Source organism: Callithrix jacchus, chromosome X, assembly GCF_049354715.1.
Source record: "Callithrix jacchus isolate 240 chromosome X, calJac240_pri, whole genome shotgun sequence".
NCBI classification, from domain to species: domain Eukaryota; kingdom Metazoa; phylum Chordata; class Mammalia; order Primates; family Cebidae; genus Callithrix; species Callithrix jacchus.
In genome coordinates, this window is record NC_133524.1 from 22,522,435 (window position 1) to 22,542,924 (window position 20,490).

The 20,490-nt window shown below is 43.2% G+C and overlaps 1 protein-coding gene across 4 annotated transcripts in view; it reads left to right on the forward strand.

The window, feature by feature from the left end:
- Window positions 1-20,490, forward strand: part of SMS (spermine synthase) — a 70,602-nt gene that overhangs the window by 34,329 nt on the left and 15,783 nt on the right. For all 4 annotated transcript variants that reach the window (XR_013531439.1, XR_013531440.1, XM_008989075.5 and 1 more), the window contains exons 2-7: window positions 3,100-3,220; window positions 8,862-8,955; window positions 9,474-9,538; window positions 13,730-13,905; window positions 14,929-15,083; window positions 15,845-15,934. Coding sequence is in view for 2 of the 4 variants with exons in the window: in XM_008989075.5 (XP_008987323.3) it covers window positions 3,100-3,220; window positions 8,862-8,955; window positions 9,474-9,538; window positions 13,730-13,905; window positions 14,929-15,083; window positions 15,845-15,934 (701 nt within the window). In the remaining 2 variants the exon portion in view is untranslated. The remainder of the gene's footprint in view (window positions 1-3,099; window positions 3,221-8,861; window positions 8,956-9,473; window positions 9,539-13,729; window positions 13,906-14,928; window positions 15,084-15,844; window positions 15,935-20,490) is intronic.

A 20,490-nucleotide genomic window follows, 5' to 3' on the forward strand; every position in this document is an offset into this window, starting at 1 on the left:
TAGGGTTACACTGTCATCTAGTTTTGTTCCAAATGTTGTCTGTGAGTTTTGGTTGGACGATCAACTGCTCTGTTTGGCAATTCTGAATATGATATTTTCACTGCCACTTTACTATTCCTTTTGCTATTGTTAAAGTTGAAAACGAATTTTGGGTAGGTGTATTAGCTTGTTAGGGCTGCTATAACAAAGTACCGCAAATTGGATAGGTAACGATGGCAGAAATTTATTCTCTCACAGTTCTGGAGGCCAGAAATTTGAGATCAAATTGTGTCAGGCCCATGCTTCCCCAGAACGCTCTAGGGGAGAATTCATCCTTGCCTCTTCAGCTTTTGGTGCACTTCTGACTGTGCTGGGCTTGGCGTGTGGCTCTTAACCACTCTAATCTCGGCCTCGTCTTACGTCACCTGCTCTCTTTTCTCCCCGCATCTTCTCTTCTCTTGAAAGGGCACTTGTCCTTGGGTTTAGGGTCTGGGTACCTGGATAATGCAGATGCTTTCATCTTGAGATCCTTTACTTAATTACATCTACAAAGACCCTTTTCCAAAGAAAGTCACATCCCCAGGTTCTGGAGATTAGGATGTGGGTATATCTTTTTGGTGCCACCATTATACCCACTACAGTAGGAGAGAGTGAAATCTTCTGATTTTTAAGTGGCAGCTAATTTATACTTTTTTTTTTTTTGAGATGGAGTCTTTGTCACCCAGGCTGGAGTGCAATGGCATGATCTGGGCTCACTGCAACCTCTGCCTCCCAGGTTCAAGTGATTTGCCTGACTCAGCCTCCTGAGTAGCTGGGATTACAGACACATGCCACCACGCCCAGCTAATATTTGTATTTTTAGTAGAGATGGGGGTTCACCATGTTGGCCAGGCTGGTCTTGAACTCCAGATCTCTTGATCCTCCTGCCTTTGCCTCCCAAAGTGCTGGGATTACAGGTGTGAGCCACCGTGCCCAGCCCTAATTTACACTTTAAAAAAATTTGTTCAGGTGCTGGGTGTGGTGGCTCACACCTGTAATCCCAGCACTTTGGGAGGCTGAGGCGGGTGGATCGCTTGAGCTCAGGAGTTTGAGAACAGCCTGGGCAACATGGTAAAACTCCGTGTCTACAAAAGAAGTACAAAAATTAGTTGGGCGTGGTGGTTCACACCTGTAGTCCCAGCTACTTGGGAGGCTGAAGCAAGAGGATCACTTGAGCCGGGGAGGCAGAAGTTGCAGTTAGTCGAGATCATGCCACTGCACTTCAGCCTGGGTGACAGAGAGACATCCTGTCTCAAAAAATAAAAAAAGCCTGTGCAGGCCAGAATAAGACATATCTGTCCAATTTGGCTTCTAAACTCCCCATTTGTAGCCTTCATTCAGTGGTCATGGGAACACAGTTCTGAGTCACTAGAGATAGAGTCTTTATGCATAGTGAAAAAATGCTTAACTTCCCAGTTCTAATTTCGGTACTACTTAGTTTATGGCAGGAATTCTAATGTAATTTTCCTGGCAAACCACACTGTGATCAGCTGTGACTGCTTGCTTTTTCTTTTACATCTATTCAGGTCACAGAGATGCTTCATTTTGATACTTTTACAGGCTGTTTTTCCCCTCACAGGAGCCAGCCTTCACAGGGCTGGTGGGACGATAAAGAGTACTTTCTTGGCCGGGCACGGTGGCTCACGTCTGAAATCTCAGCACTTTGGGAGGCCCGAGGCAGGCGGATCATGAGGTCAGGAGATCAAGATCATCCTGGCCAACATGGTGAAACCCCGTCTCTCCTAAAAATACAAAAATTAGCTGGGTATGGTGGTGTGTGTGTCTAGAGGCTGAGGCAGGAGAATTGTTTGAACCTGGGAGGTGGAGGTTGCAGTGAGCAACCACTGCACTCCAGCGTGGTGACAAACTGAGAGTCCATCTTAAAAAAAAAAAGCAATTCCTCTTGTTATATCTTGGTTCTTTGTTTTACCTTTATTAGGGAATGCCTGCTTTGTAGATGGAACTACAGAAGAACGAATTACATTTACCCCTTTTTCTAAGTATTGTAATATTGGATGTTCTTGAAGATCCTGGCTTCAAGTGAACCTGCAGAGATTAATATACTTTCCGTAAGGTTGGCCTTAGTTCTACCTGGGAACACTGATGGCACTTTTGGGATTAGGACAGTGGGCAGGATGGGAGATAGGAGGATTGGCTTCTGGCACCATGGGGGTGGGGTGGGGTGGGGTGGGGAGACCGACATGCCAGCAGATTGTCCCATATAGAATCATTGTCCAGTTTCTACCATTTAGAACTATGTTACTGAGCACTGAGCATTACTGTTGAATATTTTTTTCCAGTTATAAAAGCACATTCTTGGCTGGGCGCGGTGGCCCACGCCTGTAATCCCAGCACTTTGGCAGGCTGAGGTGGGCAGATCACGAGGTCAAGAGATCGAGACTGTCCTGGCCAACATGGTGAAACCCTTCCTCTACTAAAAAAAATACAAAAATTAGCTGGGCATGGTGGCACACGCCTGTAGTCCCAGCTACTCACGAGGCTGAGGCAGGAGAATTGCTTGAATCCAGGAGGTGGGGGTTGCAGTGAGCCGAGATCGAGCTACTGCACTCCAGCCTGGCCCCTGATGACAAAGTGAGACTCTGTCTCAAACAAAAACAAAAACAAAAGCACATCCTTGTTGTAAAAATATGAATTAAAAAAAGCTTGTCATTTTTATGACAGCTCATCAGCAGCGGACAGGTATCCCTTTTCTAGTACCTTGTGTCCTTACTAATTTTTTTAACCTAAACTGGAACCTCATTTGTTGTACTTGCGTTATTTGCATTTCTTTAATTTCTGCTTCGTGTGAATATTTTGTTACGCTGTCTCTAGGCTGAGTATGTCTACATCCTTGGTACAGCTATTTGTGATCGGTTTTTGTCTTCTTACCATCATGTAACCTGGCGGTCTACATCGCCTTTCCTTGCAGGGTGCAGAATGTTTATAGCTCATGACAAGGGATATGTGACACTGACAACTTTGTTGAGGATTTTTGTTCGTTTGTCCTCAAACTGTGCCTCCTTGTCTTTCTTTCTGAACTTTTCTTCCTGACCATTTTGCCTTCTTCCCCTTGTTCTCCAGCTGATGGTGAGACCATTCTAAAAGGCCTCCAGTCCATTTTCCAGGAGCAGGGGATGGCGGAGTCAGTGCACACCTGGCAGGACCATGGCTACTTAGCAACCTACACAAACAAGAATGGCAGGTGAGCAGTCTCCAGTGCTGTTCTTCAGATCTGGTTACTTACGAGCAGAGACGTGACAGAGTGGAGGGTGGGGGTGGGGGTGGTGTCTGTCGTTTTTTTTTCTCCTTTGACATCTTTCAGGATGAGGCTGGGACTTGGTGCTTCTCAACCCTAGCTGCACATCAAAATCTCCTGGGAGTGTTACCTACTACAGGTTCTTAAGGTCAGAGATTGACAGGAGGCTAAGCGTGTTTCCCAGACAAGTGTTTTGTTAAGACTTACGCCCAGAGTGGGCATAAGGGAGACAGCCCAGGAAAAGTTCTGTGGCTGACTCCTCCAAGGGTAGCCACAGATAAGGTTCTGAAGGGAGTAACAGGAATAATTCATGAGGTAGGTGAGTGTCATTACAGGTCCGCACCTGGGGAGTATGAGGCCTCCTGCTAATGTATGCACCCTGAAGTGGCCGGTGAGCCCTGCTCTTGGTGGGGACTTTAGCATAATAGTAAGACAGGAGCAGACAGGGACAGGGTCGCTCACTGGGCTCATGGCAAGCGGTAGGTCAACTCCCTCAAGTAAAAAGTTTATGGTGGAACTCAGCCTCTTAAGTCCCTGGAGTAAGATTTTTACCATAGGATGCTGCTTAACTTAGTGTTTCCCAGGTCTCTCTGTCAGAGGGATATCAGAGTGGGTGGGGATGGATATCAGATGGGGTGAGGTCCAGATGGTTGGATTGGTTGGGGTGCCTGCCACCTGTGAGTCCCCACTAGTTGGCAGCAGAAGCCCCGTAGGGGGCACACCAGGGCCTTCTTGCTGCAGGATGATGAGCTGCAGGTGTCCTTGCTCAGGTTGAAGTAGGGTGGGTGCAGGCTGCAGGTGTCTGTGCTAGGGTGGCCAGCAGGAGCACTGCAGGGCCTCAGGGGCAGCCCGCACAGAGCCTCAAGCAGTGCTTTGCCATCTTCCTGGCTCCTAGAGCCTGGTATTTCTGGAAATAAATGTGTTAATTGGGGTTGGGGGATCCCAAGTCCCTTCTCTGTTTCTGGAGAGCTTTCGTGAAACACTCATGCCCAGGCATTTTCCCCAGAAATTGAGGCCCCAGGGCCTGGATATTTGGATTTTTCCAAAGCCCCAGTGGTTCTATGGGGCCAGGACTAAGAACCCCTGGTGGCATGAGCAGTTTGCAATGGCAGGCAATGATTCAGACTTGGTTAAGACATGGGTTCCTGGGCCCCTACTGCAAGAGTTTCTGATACAGTAAGTGGATCTGGGGCAGGGAAATATTACATTTCCAGGAAGCTCCCAGGGGATGCTGATACTGCTGGACAGTTGACCACACTTTGAGTAGCACTATTATGATTGATTATCAGCTACTACAGACCATGGTAAAATGCAGAAGAAAACCTAAACTAAGAAATGACTGATAACAAGAAACCAGTGCGTTGAGCTCTTGGTATTTTCTTAAATCTTGGTTTGTATTATATCTGGACTGGCTTAGTATGTAAAACTACTAGTTAATATTCTTAATAATTTGCACTATTAATTAAAAAATGTAATAGGGGGCAGTGTATAGTGCTTAGGTGATGAGTGCACTGAAATCTCACAGATCACCACTAAAGAATTTGCTTATGTAACCAACACCACCGATTCCCCAAATAACCTTTAAAAATAAAAATAAAATAAATAAAAATGTGAGCTCCAGGATGGGGTATTTTCAATGGCTTTTATTCTATAACCTCAGTGGTTACCCAGTACTAGAATTCCACTGGCTTCCTTAATGTCCCACTTTCTCTTCCTTTGTTTCTCCACTAAAGAAAAAAGTAGCAACCACCATGATGTTCCAGAGACGTAGAGGGCAGTGCTGTGAGATGAGGGAAACCTGTACTTTTTGAGCTTGCTACCCCTTTCATTATTCTCTCTATAAGTCTCCATGGCCCACCTCTGTTGCATTAATTGCTGTTCTCTATCTTGATAACCCTCAAAGACATCCTTACGCCTTCTCCCCCAAGCCCAGACTAGTATTTCTATGTAACAAACCTCCCTGTGTGTTTAGAAGGTACCTCAGTTGTATCTAAGATGATGATTTCTTCCTCAGGGGTGACCCATCTGAGCACCACCACCAAACCCTCCTCTCTCCTGTATCCTTCTTTACCCTGGTCTGACCCAGTTGATGGATGGTTTCCTGGAAGCAGAGGCTGCAGCTGCCCTAGAGCCTTCTGACTCTTGCAGGATTACACTCAGCCCCTCTGTTAGAGATAGAATGCTTGTTCCTAGGTACTGCAAGGAAAAATTAGCATTCAGACAAAAAGTTTTCTCAGCAAGGCAATTTTACTTTCTGCAGAAAGGATGCTGTTCATCAGCTATCTTGCTACAAAAGCACAATGAACAAAGGAAAGGCAAGCATATTTATTTTTTATGCATTGGAACTTTACTGCTGTGTCTGCTATCTGTTGGTTGGAACCAGACTTCACAATCGAAATTGAACCTGTTTGGCTAACAGCTTACAACTTTTCTAAATAGGTAAAGGCAATGGAGAACAAAGGAAAAGAAGAAGTTGCTTGCAAGAGGACTTAGAAAAGGAATAACCTTCCTAAATAAGGAAAGGGCATAGGCTGCGAGCTGGGAGATGCCTGTGAGCACATCTAGCACAAATATTTTAGTTAAAGTACAAGGACATAGAATGTACTATGTGTCTGAGCATGTCTCGCACAAATATCTTGGTTAAAGTACAAGGACATAGAATGTACTTATTCTTTTATTTCTGACAGCTACATAAGATAGGGCTTAACAGAGTTATTAGCAAAAAGCAAGAAAGCAAGAAGGCTGTGAAGAAAGTTAGTATTTGAAAAAAACTTATTATTTCTAACATTTATTATTATTCTTTAAAAAGAAGGGAAACTTTGAAGAGGAGCTTTTAACTTTCTACACCTTCCCTGTACCTGCCGCCTCTCACTGTTCTTACTGTGTGGTCCATCCTTTGGGGACCACAGCAAATTGGAACTCATCACTCCACAACCTCTGGTGGTGGCAGGCTCCCAGCCAGTCCCAGGTGAAAAATTTTGCTTTTTCTTATCTCGTAAACGCCTTTGCAGCTGGGCCCTGCCTACTTCTCTATGACAATTATTGAAGTTTCTACCATAGACACTAATTCCAGTTGTACAGAAGGCATAGAATTCTTCCCAGGAAGGGTTTTTGAGTGACGAGCTGTTTGGAAACTGCTTTGAAAAGCAATAAACAAAAAGAAAAAACCCCACCAAATGAACATGCTTACGTTTTTGTTGTTTTTGAGACCAAGTCTTGCTCTGATGCCCCGGCTAGAGTGCAGTGGCGCAATCTTGGCTCACTGCAACCTCTGCCTCCTGGGTTCAAGCAATTCTCCTGCCTCGGCCTTCTGAGTAGCTGGCATTACAGGCATGTACCACCACATCTAGCTAATTTTTGTGTTTTTAGTAGAGACGGGGTTTCATGATGTTGCCCAGGCTGGTCTCAAACTCCTAGGCTCAACCCATTCACCCGCCTCAGCCTCCCAAAGTGCTGGGATTACAGGCATGAGCCACTGTGCCTGGCCAGCTTAGTTTTTAAGAGTTTTCTCCATTGGTCTTCCTCTGTCACTTGGTAAACCTAGTACTCACCCCGAGGTGCCTGTCCTGAAACCTCACCTTTCCTACCCACACATGGGCTTGAGGGAAGGACCTGAGCCACCTTTATTTAGCTTCTCTATTCTCACCCCAGCATATTTTTCCTCCTCTATTTCTGGTTTTATCCTTAGAAGCACCTTAATCCTTGACTCTGCCTTCCAGCATTCTCTGGGTTCATGCTAGAACCACCCAAGTGGATAAAGGGGATGCTATTTCTCTATTATTTCTTCCCTCTCTCCTCTCTGCTGCTGGTAAAGGACGGGGAAGGAAAGATGATCCTCTCATTCTGGTGTAGAAGAATTTGTGGAGACTGGGCATGTACTTGATTTTTGAGGTCACTTAAGGACTGAAGGTGAACAATTAAGTAGTTTTGTGATTTTTATTTTTTTTTATTATTTTTTTCAAGATGGAGTTTCGCTGTTGTTACCCAGACTGGAGTGCAATGGCACGATCTTGGCTCACCGCAGCCTCCGCCTTCTGGGTTCAAGCAGTTCTCCTGCCTCTGCCTCCCAACTAGCTGGGACTACAGGTGCTCACCACCATGCCCAGCTAATTTTTGTATTTGTAGTAGAGACGGGGTTTCACCTTGTTGACCAGGATGGTCTCGATCTCTTGACCTTGTGATCCACCCACCTCAGCCTCCCAAAGTGCTGGGATTATAGGCATGAGCCACCACGCCCGGCCCGATTTTTATTTTTTATAGAGACAGGGTCTCACTCTGTCACCCAGGCTGGAGTGCAGTGGTGCGATAATGGCTCACTGCACCCTCAAACTCCCAGGCTTAAGGAATCCTCCTGCCTCATCTTCCCAAGTAGTTGGAACTACAGGTGTGTGCCACCATGTCTAGCTTGTTATTTTTAGTTTTATTTTTTCATCCAAGCATACTGTCTGTATTCTCTGAACAGAATTCATCTTTGAATATAGTAGTTTTCAAACATTTCTTTACCTGTTTATAGGAGGAGGTAGTCATAACCTTGGAAATACACGTCTGTGTAAATGCAGTACAAATACATGCATAGGCCGGGTGCGGTGGCTCACGCCTGTAATCCTAGTACTTTGGAAGGCAAAGGTGGGCAGATCACCAGAGGTCAGGAGTTTGAGACCAGCCTGGCCAACATGGTGAAACCCTGTCTCTACTAAAAATACAAAATTAGGTGTGGTGGCACATGCCTGTGGTCCCAGCTGCTCGGGAAGCCAAGACAGGAGAATCACTTGAACCCAGGAGGTGGAGGCTGCAGTGAGCCAAGATCATGTCACTACACTGCAGCCTGGGCAAGACAGAGTGAGAATCCATCTCAAAAAAAAAAAAAAAAAATCAAATACATGTGTATAACTGAAGCAAAAGTTTATCAAATACATCTTAGTGCATGTGATACACTCAAATATGTTTATTTCAATTTAAAAATAACAGGGCTGGTCCGAACACTTTCTGTAAAGATATGTGTAAAGGTTCCTGTCACATTTAAAAAAAAACTCTTTAAAAATGTAAACCATTCTTACTTAGCCTGCAGGCTTTACAAAAACATACTGTGGGATGGATTAGGTTTGCAGGCAGTTGGTCTGGATTTTGCAGAGTGCCTACTAAATTAATTTACTACCACTAGCCTGCAGTTAGGAAAAAATGGGTCTGGTTTGAACTCTGAAGGTTAATTGAGAGAAACTAGTTTATCCTTCTCCATACTCCTTTCCTCTTAAAGCAGTAGTTACTAAACCTGCAAAATTACCTAGAGAACCTTTTTAAAAACTAGATTCACAGAACTGCTACTGAATCACTTTCTGGGCCCAGGAACCAGTTTTGAAAACCTTAGCATTTGGTAATGTCCTCTAAATCTTCCACAAATGATTGGTAGCTTCTCCCCCCAAGAAGAAGCCCTAGTAAGAAAATAAGAAGGTTAACTCTATACTTCTAGGGAAATAAAGAGCAGTGGTCTTTTCTCCTAATTGGGTGACATCTGGTTTTTCGTTTTTTTGTTTTTTTTGGGACTGCACTGATATAATTCTTAACCTTAAAATTATATTTTCCTTTGTAGCTTTGCCAATTTGAGAATTTACCCACATGGATTGGTGTTGCTGGACCTTCAGAGTTACGACGGTGACGCGCAAGGCAAAGAAGAGATCGACAGTGTTGGTTTTTCACTTGCATTTACTCAGTGTTTAAGATCATACTATCTGCTTAGCTTAGTATTAAAATGATTTTCTCTTCATTGCTTACTTTCCAGTTAACTTAATTTTAAACTTTCCTCCCTCCACATGAGTGATTTCAGAATAGAAGTAGTTGTTTAGTTGTTTTTAGGAACCTGGTGTCAGTGTCCCTTTTAACTGCCTGATTATGAGTAATCTTACTTTCCACCGGAGGGAATAGAAAACCTTTAACCAGGATTTTATAGTCGCAGTACCCTTTAGCCTTCCTCTTCCATATTATTTTGTTGCAACCTTATGCTAAGGTTAGGTTAGCAACATGAAGGGGGATAGTTGATATGGGAAAGTGGAATTGGGCCAGGCCTTTGGGCTGCTGGAGGGTAGGAGGAGGGACAGATCAGTATTGCACAGCTCTGTCAACACGGCCTCAGTCATTAGGTCTGTAATTTAGCTGTTCCATGAAGCTTATTCTACAAGTCCATTGATTTTTCTTTTAATTGTAGATTTTGAACAAAGTAGAAGAAAGAATGAAAGAATTGAGTCAGGATAGTACTGGACGGGTGAAACGGTGAGTGCACTCTTGAATATCCTTTTATATTTAATCAATTGAAACAATCAGAGGTGGCTGGGCGTGTTGACTCACACCTGTAATCCTGGCACTTTGGGAGGCCGAGGTGGGTAGATCACTTGAGGTCAGGAGTTCAAAACCAGCCTGGCCAACATGGCGAAACATCATCTCTACTAAATATACAAAAATTAGCCGGGTGTGGTGGCACATGCCTGTAATTCCAGCTACTTGGGAGGCTGAGGCATGAGAATGGCTTGAACCCAGGAGGCAGAGGTTGCAGTGAGCCAAGATCATACCACTGTACTCCGGCCTGGGTGACACAGCGAGACTGTCTCCAAAAAAAAAAAAAAATTTCAGAATGGCAGTGTTGTCCTGGGTAGTGTCTGCTTAAGATATGGAAAAGATCAAAATCAGCACCTGCTTCTGGCAACATGGTGAACCGAACTGCTGGGCCCCTCACACCAAAAGCAGTGTATGAACACACATGTGCATGGGTGCACACACACAAATGCTGGGTAAAATGAAATAAAGGCAGAAAGGATATATGGACCAACTGAAAGGAGTCGGAACTACATAGAGTGGAGATCCAGGTAGAGCTGCCGCCTCATCAAAGGGAGCTAGAAAACTCCTGACTTCCAGGAAAGAGAAAAGGTCACTTTTTCTGCTTCAGGTTTTAGTCCCCAGAGTAAAGTTAGGCAATTTTAGGAGACTTCTGACAGGGTGGGGTGATAAGAAAATTTGCCACAAGGCTATCAAAGAGGAAAGCTTTCCAAGATACTAAGAATTGATAGACCACCAATCTTAAGCTGCCATAGGCGTTATTTTCAAGTGATCATGAGGGAAATGAATCTCCCTATCCAGTGAGATGGGCACTAGCCCCACATGGCTAAAGTTAATTAAAATACACAATTCAGTTCCTTAGTCACAGTAGGTAGTAGTTAGTTGTACCATGTTGGACGGTACAACTACGGAACATTTTCATTATCAAAATTTCTGTTGGACAGTGTTAAAAACGTTTGCCAGTGGCGTCAGATTTTCAAAGAATGCAGTTTTGACATTTCTGGGAAGGAACTAGGGTCTGGTTCATCATGGGAATTAAGAAGTGCTTTGAATACACAGCATGTAACTAACTGCAGGACAGTTTACTCTTACCCTCCCTTGATGGCTCATCAGGTCTTAAGGCATAGAAGGCCTGTCCCTTGCTCATAAAATTAACCTCATAGTTGCAGAGACAGACACAAAGGGACTTGCTCACTGATGACCAACTGGAATATAGGTTTCTCCAGAAGAGGGAATTCTTACTGGCAAGTGTTAAGATCTTTAAGTACCTAATTATTCACCATGCTAAGTTCGATCAGCCCATAAGAAAGCTCCAGAGCAGGTATAAGATAACTAGGTAATTGTTATTGTAAGATAAGATATTGTAAGATAACTAGGTAATTGTAACCTGTAGTTAGAGAGGAAAGCAGGAAACTGAAAATGAAGAGGACACAGTACAGAACTTGTCTACTTCTTTGAGATCTGTTAGAGGACTCAGACTCTTTTATCTCGTTCAGGCTCAGTTGAGGGTCCCCAGCCATGTCTCCCACCCTTCCCCTTCCTTTAAAAACACATCCACACCCGTATACCCATACCACTTTTTGGACATTTCTTTCATCTTTTCCTGTTTGCAGGGTTTTCCTTATCTGTACCCATTTGCAATGAAGAGGTTCCCCACTGTCAGAGTCTTAACTTGATGATAATGAATTGGTCCACATCAAAATATGGTCTGATTTTTATTAGTTACCTCTAGGAGTGAGTAAACAATACATTTATGGGCTTCATCATGAGAAGTTTGATTGTTTCCTTTTTTTGGTATAGGAATTTTCTAAGTCAGAGTGGAGTTAAGCTTTAGATCTTCAAAATACCTTGCTTATACTTGTCACAGTTTTAATTATCTTCATAAAATAAGGTTGAAGAGAGCTAGAAACTGGGAATACCTTTGCTATTGGTCTCAAGAGGACAAGGATTGCTATACTTTATAATTCTAATTTGGAGAATGAAGATCAGAGGTTAAATGTTAGAGATTAACTCATTAGCAAATAACCCGGTAACATGATCTGAAATTATTCCCCTTTGATGAGTGAAATCTGAATTTTTGACTAAGAAGCTGTGGGATGTACTTGAATTCATTTTTGTTTTCTACTTTCAAATGAAAAGGAACAAGAAAACAAGATCACATAAATTAACTTTCATTTTAAAAGATCCTTGCAATTTACACAGTATACCTGAGGCCTGGGCTATAATCTACCTGAATTGGTATAATCCAGTTTCAATTTTCAGCAGTGAAGGTTGAAAGGAGTTTGGCAGGGGCTCCATAGTACCTCCTGGTAGCCCATTATAGGGAGATGCACTTTAATGCTAGGTTGAGCACCTCATCAAGGTAATGGCTTTCACATCCTGTTAAAATCCTTCTTTCTTTGCCAGTCTTTAAAAACCATAATGTTCCAATGTAGAAAAGAACTCTTCACCTTAACCAAGGCACTATTGACCCAACTTCACCTTAGCCAAGGCACAGTTTATTTTTAATGGGTTTGTCTATAGTGAGGTAATTGCCTGTAGCTGACTGGCTGTCAAGCAGAGAGGGTAGTCTTCCTACCCTGAAAGTGAGTGACTTCGGCACCTTCGTCCAGTGCCATGGGTGGTTCACTCTCACCTCACTCCCCACCGGCAGCCAGGGGTGGAAAAGGCTTCCTCCAAGTCCTGTTTGTCTGCTCTCTAGGGGTTGTCCTGATTGTGCTTCACATTTTACAACTTAAAAACCCTCTGGAATTCCTCAGTCCGAAAGCTGAATTTGTTAACATGGAAGGTGAAGAAGTGGTTAAATCAAGAGTTGTTAGGATTACATGAATTTATGGGAGTGTGCCTTTTCAATCTCAGTGTTTTTTATAGATATTAGTATTTCCTCATAGAAAGCCTCCTTCACTTGTAACAGGTTTAGACTGTACTCTTGGAAGCTGGTGAGCAGGGAAGGGAAAGAGACTCATAAGATTGTAGGTCAGGCTGCATATCCCAGCATTCTAGGTGTCTATAGCTGTACTTCATGCCATTTTAATGTTGAACACTAACGTGTTTGAGAGCACATGACTCACATGGTTATGTTATGTATGCAGTGAGTTCTCATTTTCTTTGTGTTTAGGTTAGATTTGCCAAGCTCCTTTTCCAGGTCTTTTTTTCCCTGTCATTTAGTGTCCTCTGCTGGTACCTTCTAGTACATTCATCCTGTCAAAAATACTGGGTGTTTACAAAAGAATGAATGAGAAAATCATCATTTTGCAGCTACTCCAGTAGTAACTAGATCAGGCCAGAATTTTCTAGGTGCTAAAGCCACTGGTAAAAGTTTGTTGTGGGGTCGTCGGGACTTTTACCCAGTTTCAGAGGACCACCCCACAGTCTGCTTAGTAATTTTAAAGGGTGAAAAGATACCTTTGCAAATGGAGAGATCCCGTGAATACCGCTTTAACCAAGTGATCACAGACTTAGCATCACCAATAATAGGACAAGTACACATCTGTGTTCCTGATGTGATGCTTGTGTAATATATGTCAACCTGACTCTAACCATGAAGGGTGAGAGATTATCAGGTAAATCCACATAAGTCATTTTTCTCCAGAATACCTGGTCTGTACTTTGAGATATCGTCATGAAACATACTAGGGAAAAAAAATTCTATGTTACATGAGGATAAAAAAGGAAAAAAAAGGGAAATGCAGTGTATGAACCTTTATTCAAGAGCAGAACATCTATAAAGGACATAACTGGGATAACGGGACATTTGAAGATGGACTCTGTACTAGATAACCATATCATACCTGTGTGAACCTGTGTGAATATGGTTATGTAGATAGTCGAAGAGACAGATACTGCTGGAGCATTTGAAGTATGAAGTGTGCAGTGACCATCTTCTCCTTCAGCTTTTTATTAGAGAAAATCTGAAGCGTGACAGGATTTTTAAAAAAGTAAACTGTACAATAGTTGTCAACATTTGGTGGTGGCCATGATTATATAAAATTAAAAGTCCAAGCTTTGGATTCGTTTTGTGCTTGTCAAGAGTCTGCAGTCATGTGGCTTTCTTTCGCACTCTCTTCATCCCAGGTCCACTCGCAAGGCAGTGTTCTAGTAAGGTACATTTCTGGTTTTCTCTTTTTCTAGATTACCACCCATAGTTCGAGGAGGAGCCATTGACAGATATTGGCCCACCGCAGATGGTCGCCTGGTTGAATATGACATAGATGAAGTGGTGTATGACGAAGACTCGCCTTATCAAAACATAAAAATTCTACACTCAAAACAGTTTGGAAATATTCTCATCCTCAGTGGGGATGTTAGTAAGTATTCCATCCCTGCCCCGATTGCATGACAAAGTGGTGATGTGTTGCATGATGGTGTTTTCCTGACAGTTACTGCTATTGTGGATTTGTTCAAGTTTGTTTTTGACACTGCTGGTTTTTGAGATGCACATTTATGTCGTTAATCTGGGGATGGTCTGCGCTTTCACATAAACTTTGTCTTGACATTGCTTCCTTAGTGATGAGTATTGGGATTGTATTCCAAAAGAAAATGCATTTGGTTATTTAAAAAACAAAAACCAGCTGGGCACAGTCACTCACGTCTGTAATCCCAACACTTTGGGAAGCTGAGGCGGGCAGATAATGAGCAGGAGATCGAGACCATCCTGGCTAACATGGTGAAACCCCATCTCTACTAAAATATAAAAAATTAGCCAGGCATGGTGGTACGCACCTGTAGTCCCAGCTACTCAGGAGGCTGAGGCAGGGGAATTGCTTGAACCCAGGAGTCGGAGGTTGCAGTGAGCAGAGATCGCGCCACTGCACTCCAGTCTGGCGACAGAGCAAGACTCCATCTCAAAAAAAAAAAAACCCAGAAAACAAAAAAAGCCTTTTTCCCCCCCAGAAAAATTCAAACCTAAGTAGTGTGATGAACCCACATGTACTCACCATCGAGCGTGAATAATTATCAGCTCCTAGCCAGTCTTCTTTTACCTAAACCCCAGTCCACTTTGTCCCTGTCATATTATTTTGAAGCAGCTCACAGACATCATTATTACATTTATAAAGATGTAATTGCTTTTAATTATTCAGTATATTGGCACATTTCCAAGGCTGGATTTTCTTCTTACTGACTAATGTCCATTTGTATTAGGTGTCAAATGATGAGCATTGATGGAAAAAGTCCTCAGTGGGAAAAAAAGCTTATATATTGTTCACAGTTTTTAAAGATTGAAAAATTTACATTTTGGGCTAGATCCCAGCACTTTCTAGTGTGGTAAGGCCAAGTGGTTTGTGTGTTTAGGTAGACTCAGCATTTGGATTTCTGTTTCTCCTCCCTAGATTTGGCAGAGAGTGATTTGGCGTATACCCGGGCCATCATGGGCAGCGGCAAAGAAGATTACACTGGCAAAGATGTACTCATTCTGGGAGGCGGAGATGGGGGCATATTGTGTGAAATAGTCAAACTAAAACCAAAGATGGTCACTATGGTAGAGATATCCTTTGTCAAATAAGAGAGCAAGTTCAGTGGGCTTCTTTTGTTTCCTTCCTTCCTTTAGGGTCTCAACTCAAATTAATGTTATCACGTACTAGAGGCAGATGTATTACCTAGACTGCCTTGAACAGGCATCTTAGTAACAGTACCCTTTTATGTGGCCATCAACAAAGAAATAATCGGCCAGGCACAGTAGCTCATGCCTATAATCCTAGTACTTTGGGAGGCCAAGGCGGGTGGATCACCTGAGGTCAGGAGTTCGAGACCAACCTGACCAACATGGAGAAACCCCGTCTCTACTAAAAAATAGAAAATTAGCCGGGTGTGGTGGCAGCTACCTGTAATCCCAACTACTTGGGAGGCTGAGACAGGAGAATCGCTTGAATCCGAGGTGGTGGAGGTTGTAGTGAGCCAAGATTGTGCCACTTCACTCCAGCCTGGGCGACAGAGTGAGACTCCACCTCAAAAAAACAAATAATCTCCCTAGTTGAGGATTAAAGAGCAAGTGACTTTGATACTGTGTCTGCTGCTCAGCAGTTTCCGAAATGGCTTCCATAAAGCCATCTCATAAGGAGAAAAGAAGATTGAGCCCGAGTGTCCTTGGTGTGAAAATAAAATCACTGCCTTAATTCATCGTTTTGTTAAATTTGTAATACCCGAGTTAGTATTTGTAAAACCTTTGTTTGTCTTAACCCTTTCTTTAAAGTGTTACTCTTTCAGAATTCTTTGATATACCCAAATTCTCCTTAACCTGTTTCGGACATTGACCAAATGGTGATTGATGGATGTAAGAAATATATGCGAAAAACGTGTGGTGATGTCTTAGACAATCTTAAAGGAGACTGTTATCAGGTAATTATGTTTTCTGGATAATGTAGTTTTAAGTCAACTGATAATATAATTGATTTAAGTTGATCAGAATTATAATACATCAAAATTGTGCCTTCTTAAAACAGCTTTTAATACAATTGGTTGAGAAGATAAGTACATCACCTGTCTCTTTGTGCGAGATACACGTATATTTGTATTTAGGGTGCATGTGTACCCATGATGGGAAAGCACCAACTCCAGATTCTCTGAATTGAATAAAATGAATTCTTATAGAAGATGTCATGTGACCAGGCATGGTGGTTCACAGCTGTAGTCCCAGCACTTGAGGAGGCTGAGGTGTGCAGATCACTTGAGCCCAGGAGTTCAAAACCAGCTTGGGCAACATGGCAAAACCCCATCTCTACAGAAAAAATTAGCTGTGTGGTGGTATGTACCTATTGTCCCAGCTACTCTTGAGGCTAAGTGGGGAGGATCACTTGAGCCGGGGAGGTTGAGGCTGCAGTGAACCATGATTGCCCCACTGCACTCCAGCCTGGATGACAGAAAGAGACCTGTCTCAAGAAAGGGGGGAAAAAAAAACCCAGATGTCGTGTACCTTTTTATCTCTCTATTCTGAATGATGTCTTTGAGCCTGGGTCTTTCAGAGGGTCTAGATCTACCAAGTGTCTAATTGGTAGATCTAGATGATTAAAATGTTTGAGGTAGGAACAGTTGCTTCTTTTTTGTTCTAAATTCTACTGTACTTAAAAGGTGACTCATGATTTATAGGATACCTTTTGGGCTGCATTTTGAGGATGCATATGTTCACTGGCCATAAATGCAGTACTTGTTAGGGCAGGATATCCAAGCCAATACCATATTTTAACAGGATTTGTTTTTTCTTTTTTGTCGTGATCTCAGCTCACTGCAACCTCTGCCTCTCCCAGTTCAAGTGATCCTCCCAACTTAGCCTTCTGAGTAGCTGGGACCACAGACACATGCCACCACACCTGGCTAATTTTTTTGTGTATTTGGTAGAGGTGGGGTTTTGCCATGTTGCCCAGGCTGGTCTCAAAAGTCTGAGCTCAAGAGGTCTACTCACTTTGGCCTCCCAAATTGCTGGGATTATAGGCATGAGCTACTGCTCCTGGCCAAAGGGATCCTAAATGTATGTCTCCAGACTTATAAGCAATTTAGGCAAGTTCTTTAATATGTAAATTACACCCCCACCCCCCATCTTACCTAAATTTATTTGCATGGCATGCAGATGTTACTTTTTAAGTGGAGAAAGGAAGTATATCCACATCAAATGCAATTGTGATTGTGTTGACAAAACAGGAAGATATAATTAAGGTTGTACTATTTGAAAGCTTAAAAGGGGAGGGAGAATTAGGTTCTTCTGAGCTATGGCAGAATTATTTCACAATGGGCTCAAAGTTACTGTTTACCAATAATGGGACAGACCCTCTGCCTGCAGTGCTTAATCCTCACACCTGTACCCAGTGGGCAATATTTCTATTCCATGGATGAAGAGCTTAGGGGTGTAAATGGAATTTATTCAAGGTTATAGGGTAACTTAGAGGAATCTATCTCCATATATATCTTTTTTTATTTCCTTATATGTTTTACATAAATGTAAGTTAAAAAAAAAAAAAAAAAAAAAGCACTGCAAACCCTAAACAGCAATACAGTGGAGTTGTTGACTTTTGTAACTAGAGGCCAAATATAAGTGGGAAGATTTGCTAATGGCCTCTGAAAAGAAGCTCTTGGCCTGAGAGCCGACCCAAAAACAGAGCACCAAAGGCATATGGTGTCCAAGTCATTTGGACCCTTGAGGCAAGGGAAAAGCAGTCTTCTTATTTGAAGCAGAACTTGGGGGAAGTTGGTACCTGTGCATCCTCTTTCCTCATCTACCTTCTCTCTGGAACAGCACAACCACCAAGAGGAACCTAGAATATTCCTGAGGCTAAGAGTTATCTTAAAGATAGGCGGGTGGAAAAAGTCAGACACAGTGGCTCATGCCTGTAATCCCAGCACTTTGGGAGGCAGAGGCGGGTGGATTACCTGATGTCAGGAGTTCAGGACCAGCCTGGCCAACATGGTGAAACCGTGTCTCTACTAAAAAATACAAAAGTTAGCTGGGCACACTGATGGGCACCTGTAATCCCAGCTACTCGGAAGGCTGTGGCAGGAAAATTGCTTGAACCCAGGAGGTGGAGGTTGCAGTGAGCCGAGATTGCGCCATTGCATTTCAGCCTAGGTGACCAAAGCGACACTCTGTCTCAAAACCAAAAAGATAGGTGGGTAGGGTTCTTTTGCCTGTGGGGTTGGGTGAGAAGAGAGGTCAGCCGCCACCTTCCCTTCCTGGTTGGGAAGCCCCTTGGCCATTAAATGCTACTGTAAATTATATCTTGATTTATGAATAGTGCAATAAGCACGTGGGTGCAGGTGTACCTTTGATATACTAATTTTCTTTCCTTTGAATACCTAGTAGTGGGATTGCCTGATCCTATGGTAGTTCTATTTTTAGTTTTTCGAGAAACTTCCATACTGTTTTCCATGATGGCTGTATTGACTTACATTCCCACCAACAGTGTCTAAGAGTTACCTTTTCACTGCATCCATGTAAAGCTTTGTTATTTTTTGTCTTTTTAGTAATAGCCATTCTTACTGGAGTGAGATGATGTCTCATGGTGGTTTTGAGTTGCATTTCCCTGATGATTAGTAATGTTGAACATTTTTTCACATGCCTATTGGCATATATATGTCTTTGGAGAAATGTTTATTCTATTTTTTTGTTCCCCTCTGCCCCTTTTTATAAAATGAAGTCTCCTAATTACATTATGTAGAGATGGGGAGGGGGTCTCACCATGTTGTCCAGGCTGTCCTCGAATTCCTGGGCTCAAGCAGTCCTCCCACCTCAGCCTCTTGAGCAGCTGGGACAACAGCCATCACCATACTTGGCTCCTTTGCCTACATTTTCATAGGATGGTTTTTTTTTTTTTTTTTGAGACAGAGTTTCACTCTTGTTCCCAGGCTGGAGTGCAATGGTGTGATCTCGGCTCACTGCAACCTCTGCCTCCTGGGTTCAAGCAATTCTCCTGCCTCAGCCTCTTTAAGTAGCTGGGATTACAGGCACCTGCCACCACACCCAGCTAATTTTTATATTTTTAGTAGAGATGGGGTTTCACCACATTGGCCAGGTTGGTGTCGAACTCATGACTTGAGGTGATCCGCTCACCTCAGCCTCCCAAAGTGCTGGCATTACAGGCTTGGGCCACCACACCCGGCTGATTTTTTTTTCCCTTTTGCTGTAAGTTCTTTGTATATTCTGGATACTAGTCTCTTGTCAGACGACTAGTTTGCAAATCGTCGTCCCTTCATATACATGGGGAAATGTGTAAGTTTGTGCATACTCCAGTCCCACAGTTGGCCCTTGGAACCCACCTAGGTGAAAAGTTGTCTCTCTGTATACGGGTTTCACATTCCGAGAATAATGTATTTTCCATCCGTTTGGTAAAAACAAAAAAAATCCTCACATTAGTGGGCCCTCTCAGTTTAAACCCATGTTGTTCAAGGGTAAACTATCTTCTCCCATCTGTGGATTGTCTCCTCTGATTTTTTTCCTTTGCTGTGCAGAAGCTCTTCAATTTAATGTAGTCCCATTTTGTCTTTTTTGTTTGTTTGTTTGCCTATGCTTTCAAAGTCTGACCCATAAAATCTTTGTGGAGCCCAACATCCCGAAGCATTTCATTTCCTTCTAGTAGTTTTGGATCTTAAATTTAAGTGTTTAATCCTTATATGTGATGACAGATGGGGATCTAGTTTCTTCTGTGTAGGGATATCCAGTTTTCCCAGCACCATTTGAGGAGCAGGGTCCAGGTGGTCTACCCATGGACCCAGAGGGTCCTTGGCAATTTCAGTAATCTGTCTTCTGACTCTGCAGTAATGGGCAACCCCAAGGTCAAGGCTTATGGCAAGAAGGCACTGATCCCCTTCAGAAACACTGTCATGCACATGGATGACTTTTGCTAAGCTGAGTGAGCTGCACTGTGACAAACGACATGTGGCTCCTGAGAATTTCCTGCTCCTAAACAGCACAATACTAAGTACTTTGACAACCCACATCAGCAAGGACACCCCACAATGCAGGCTTCCTGCCGGAAGCTGTGGCTAATGCTCTGACCTGCAAGTACCACTGAGTTCTCTGTCCACTCGCTTCGTGCCTACTGGTTGGCCCTGTGTCTGAATAATTCATCTTGAGGAAATGGGGCCTGGGCTGGGCGTGGTAGCTCACGCCTGTAATCCCAGCACTTTGGGAGGCCACAGTGGGCGGATCACTTGAGGTCAGGAGTTTAAGACCAGCTTGAGAAACCCGTCTCTACTAAAAATGCAAAGTTAGCTGGGTGTGGTGCATGACTGTAATCCCAGCTACTGGGCCATTGCACTCCAGCCTGACCAACAAGAGCGAAACTATCTCAAAAGGAACAAAAAGATATGGGGCCTAAATGGGTTGGGGGAGTGTCCTGTCAGCCGACTTACAATAAAAAAATTCTGCTCTATAAGAAAAAGAGAAATGCTACCTTTAAAAAGATACC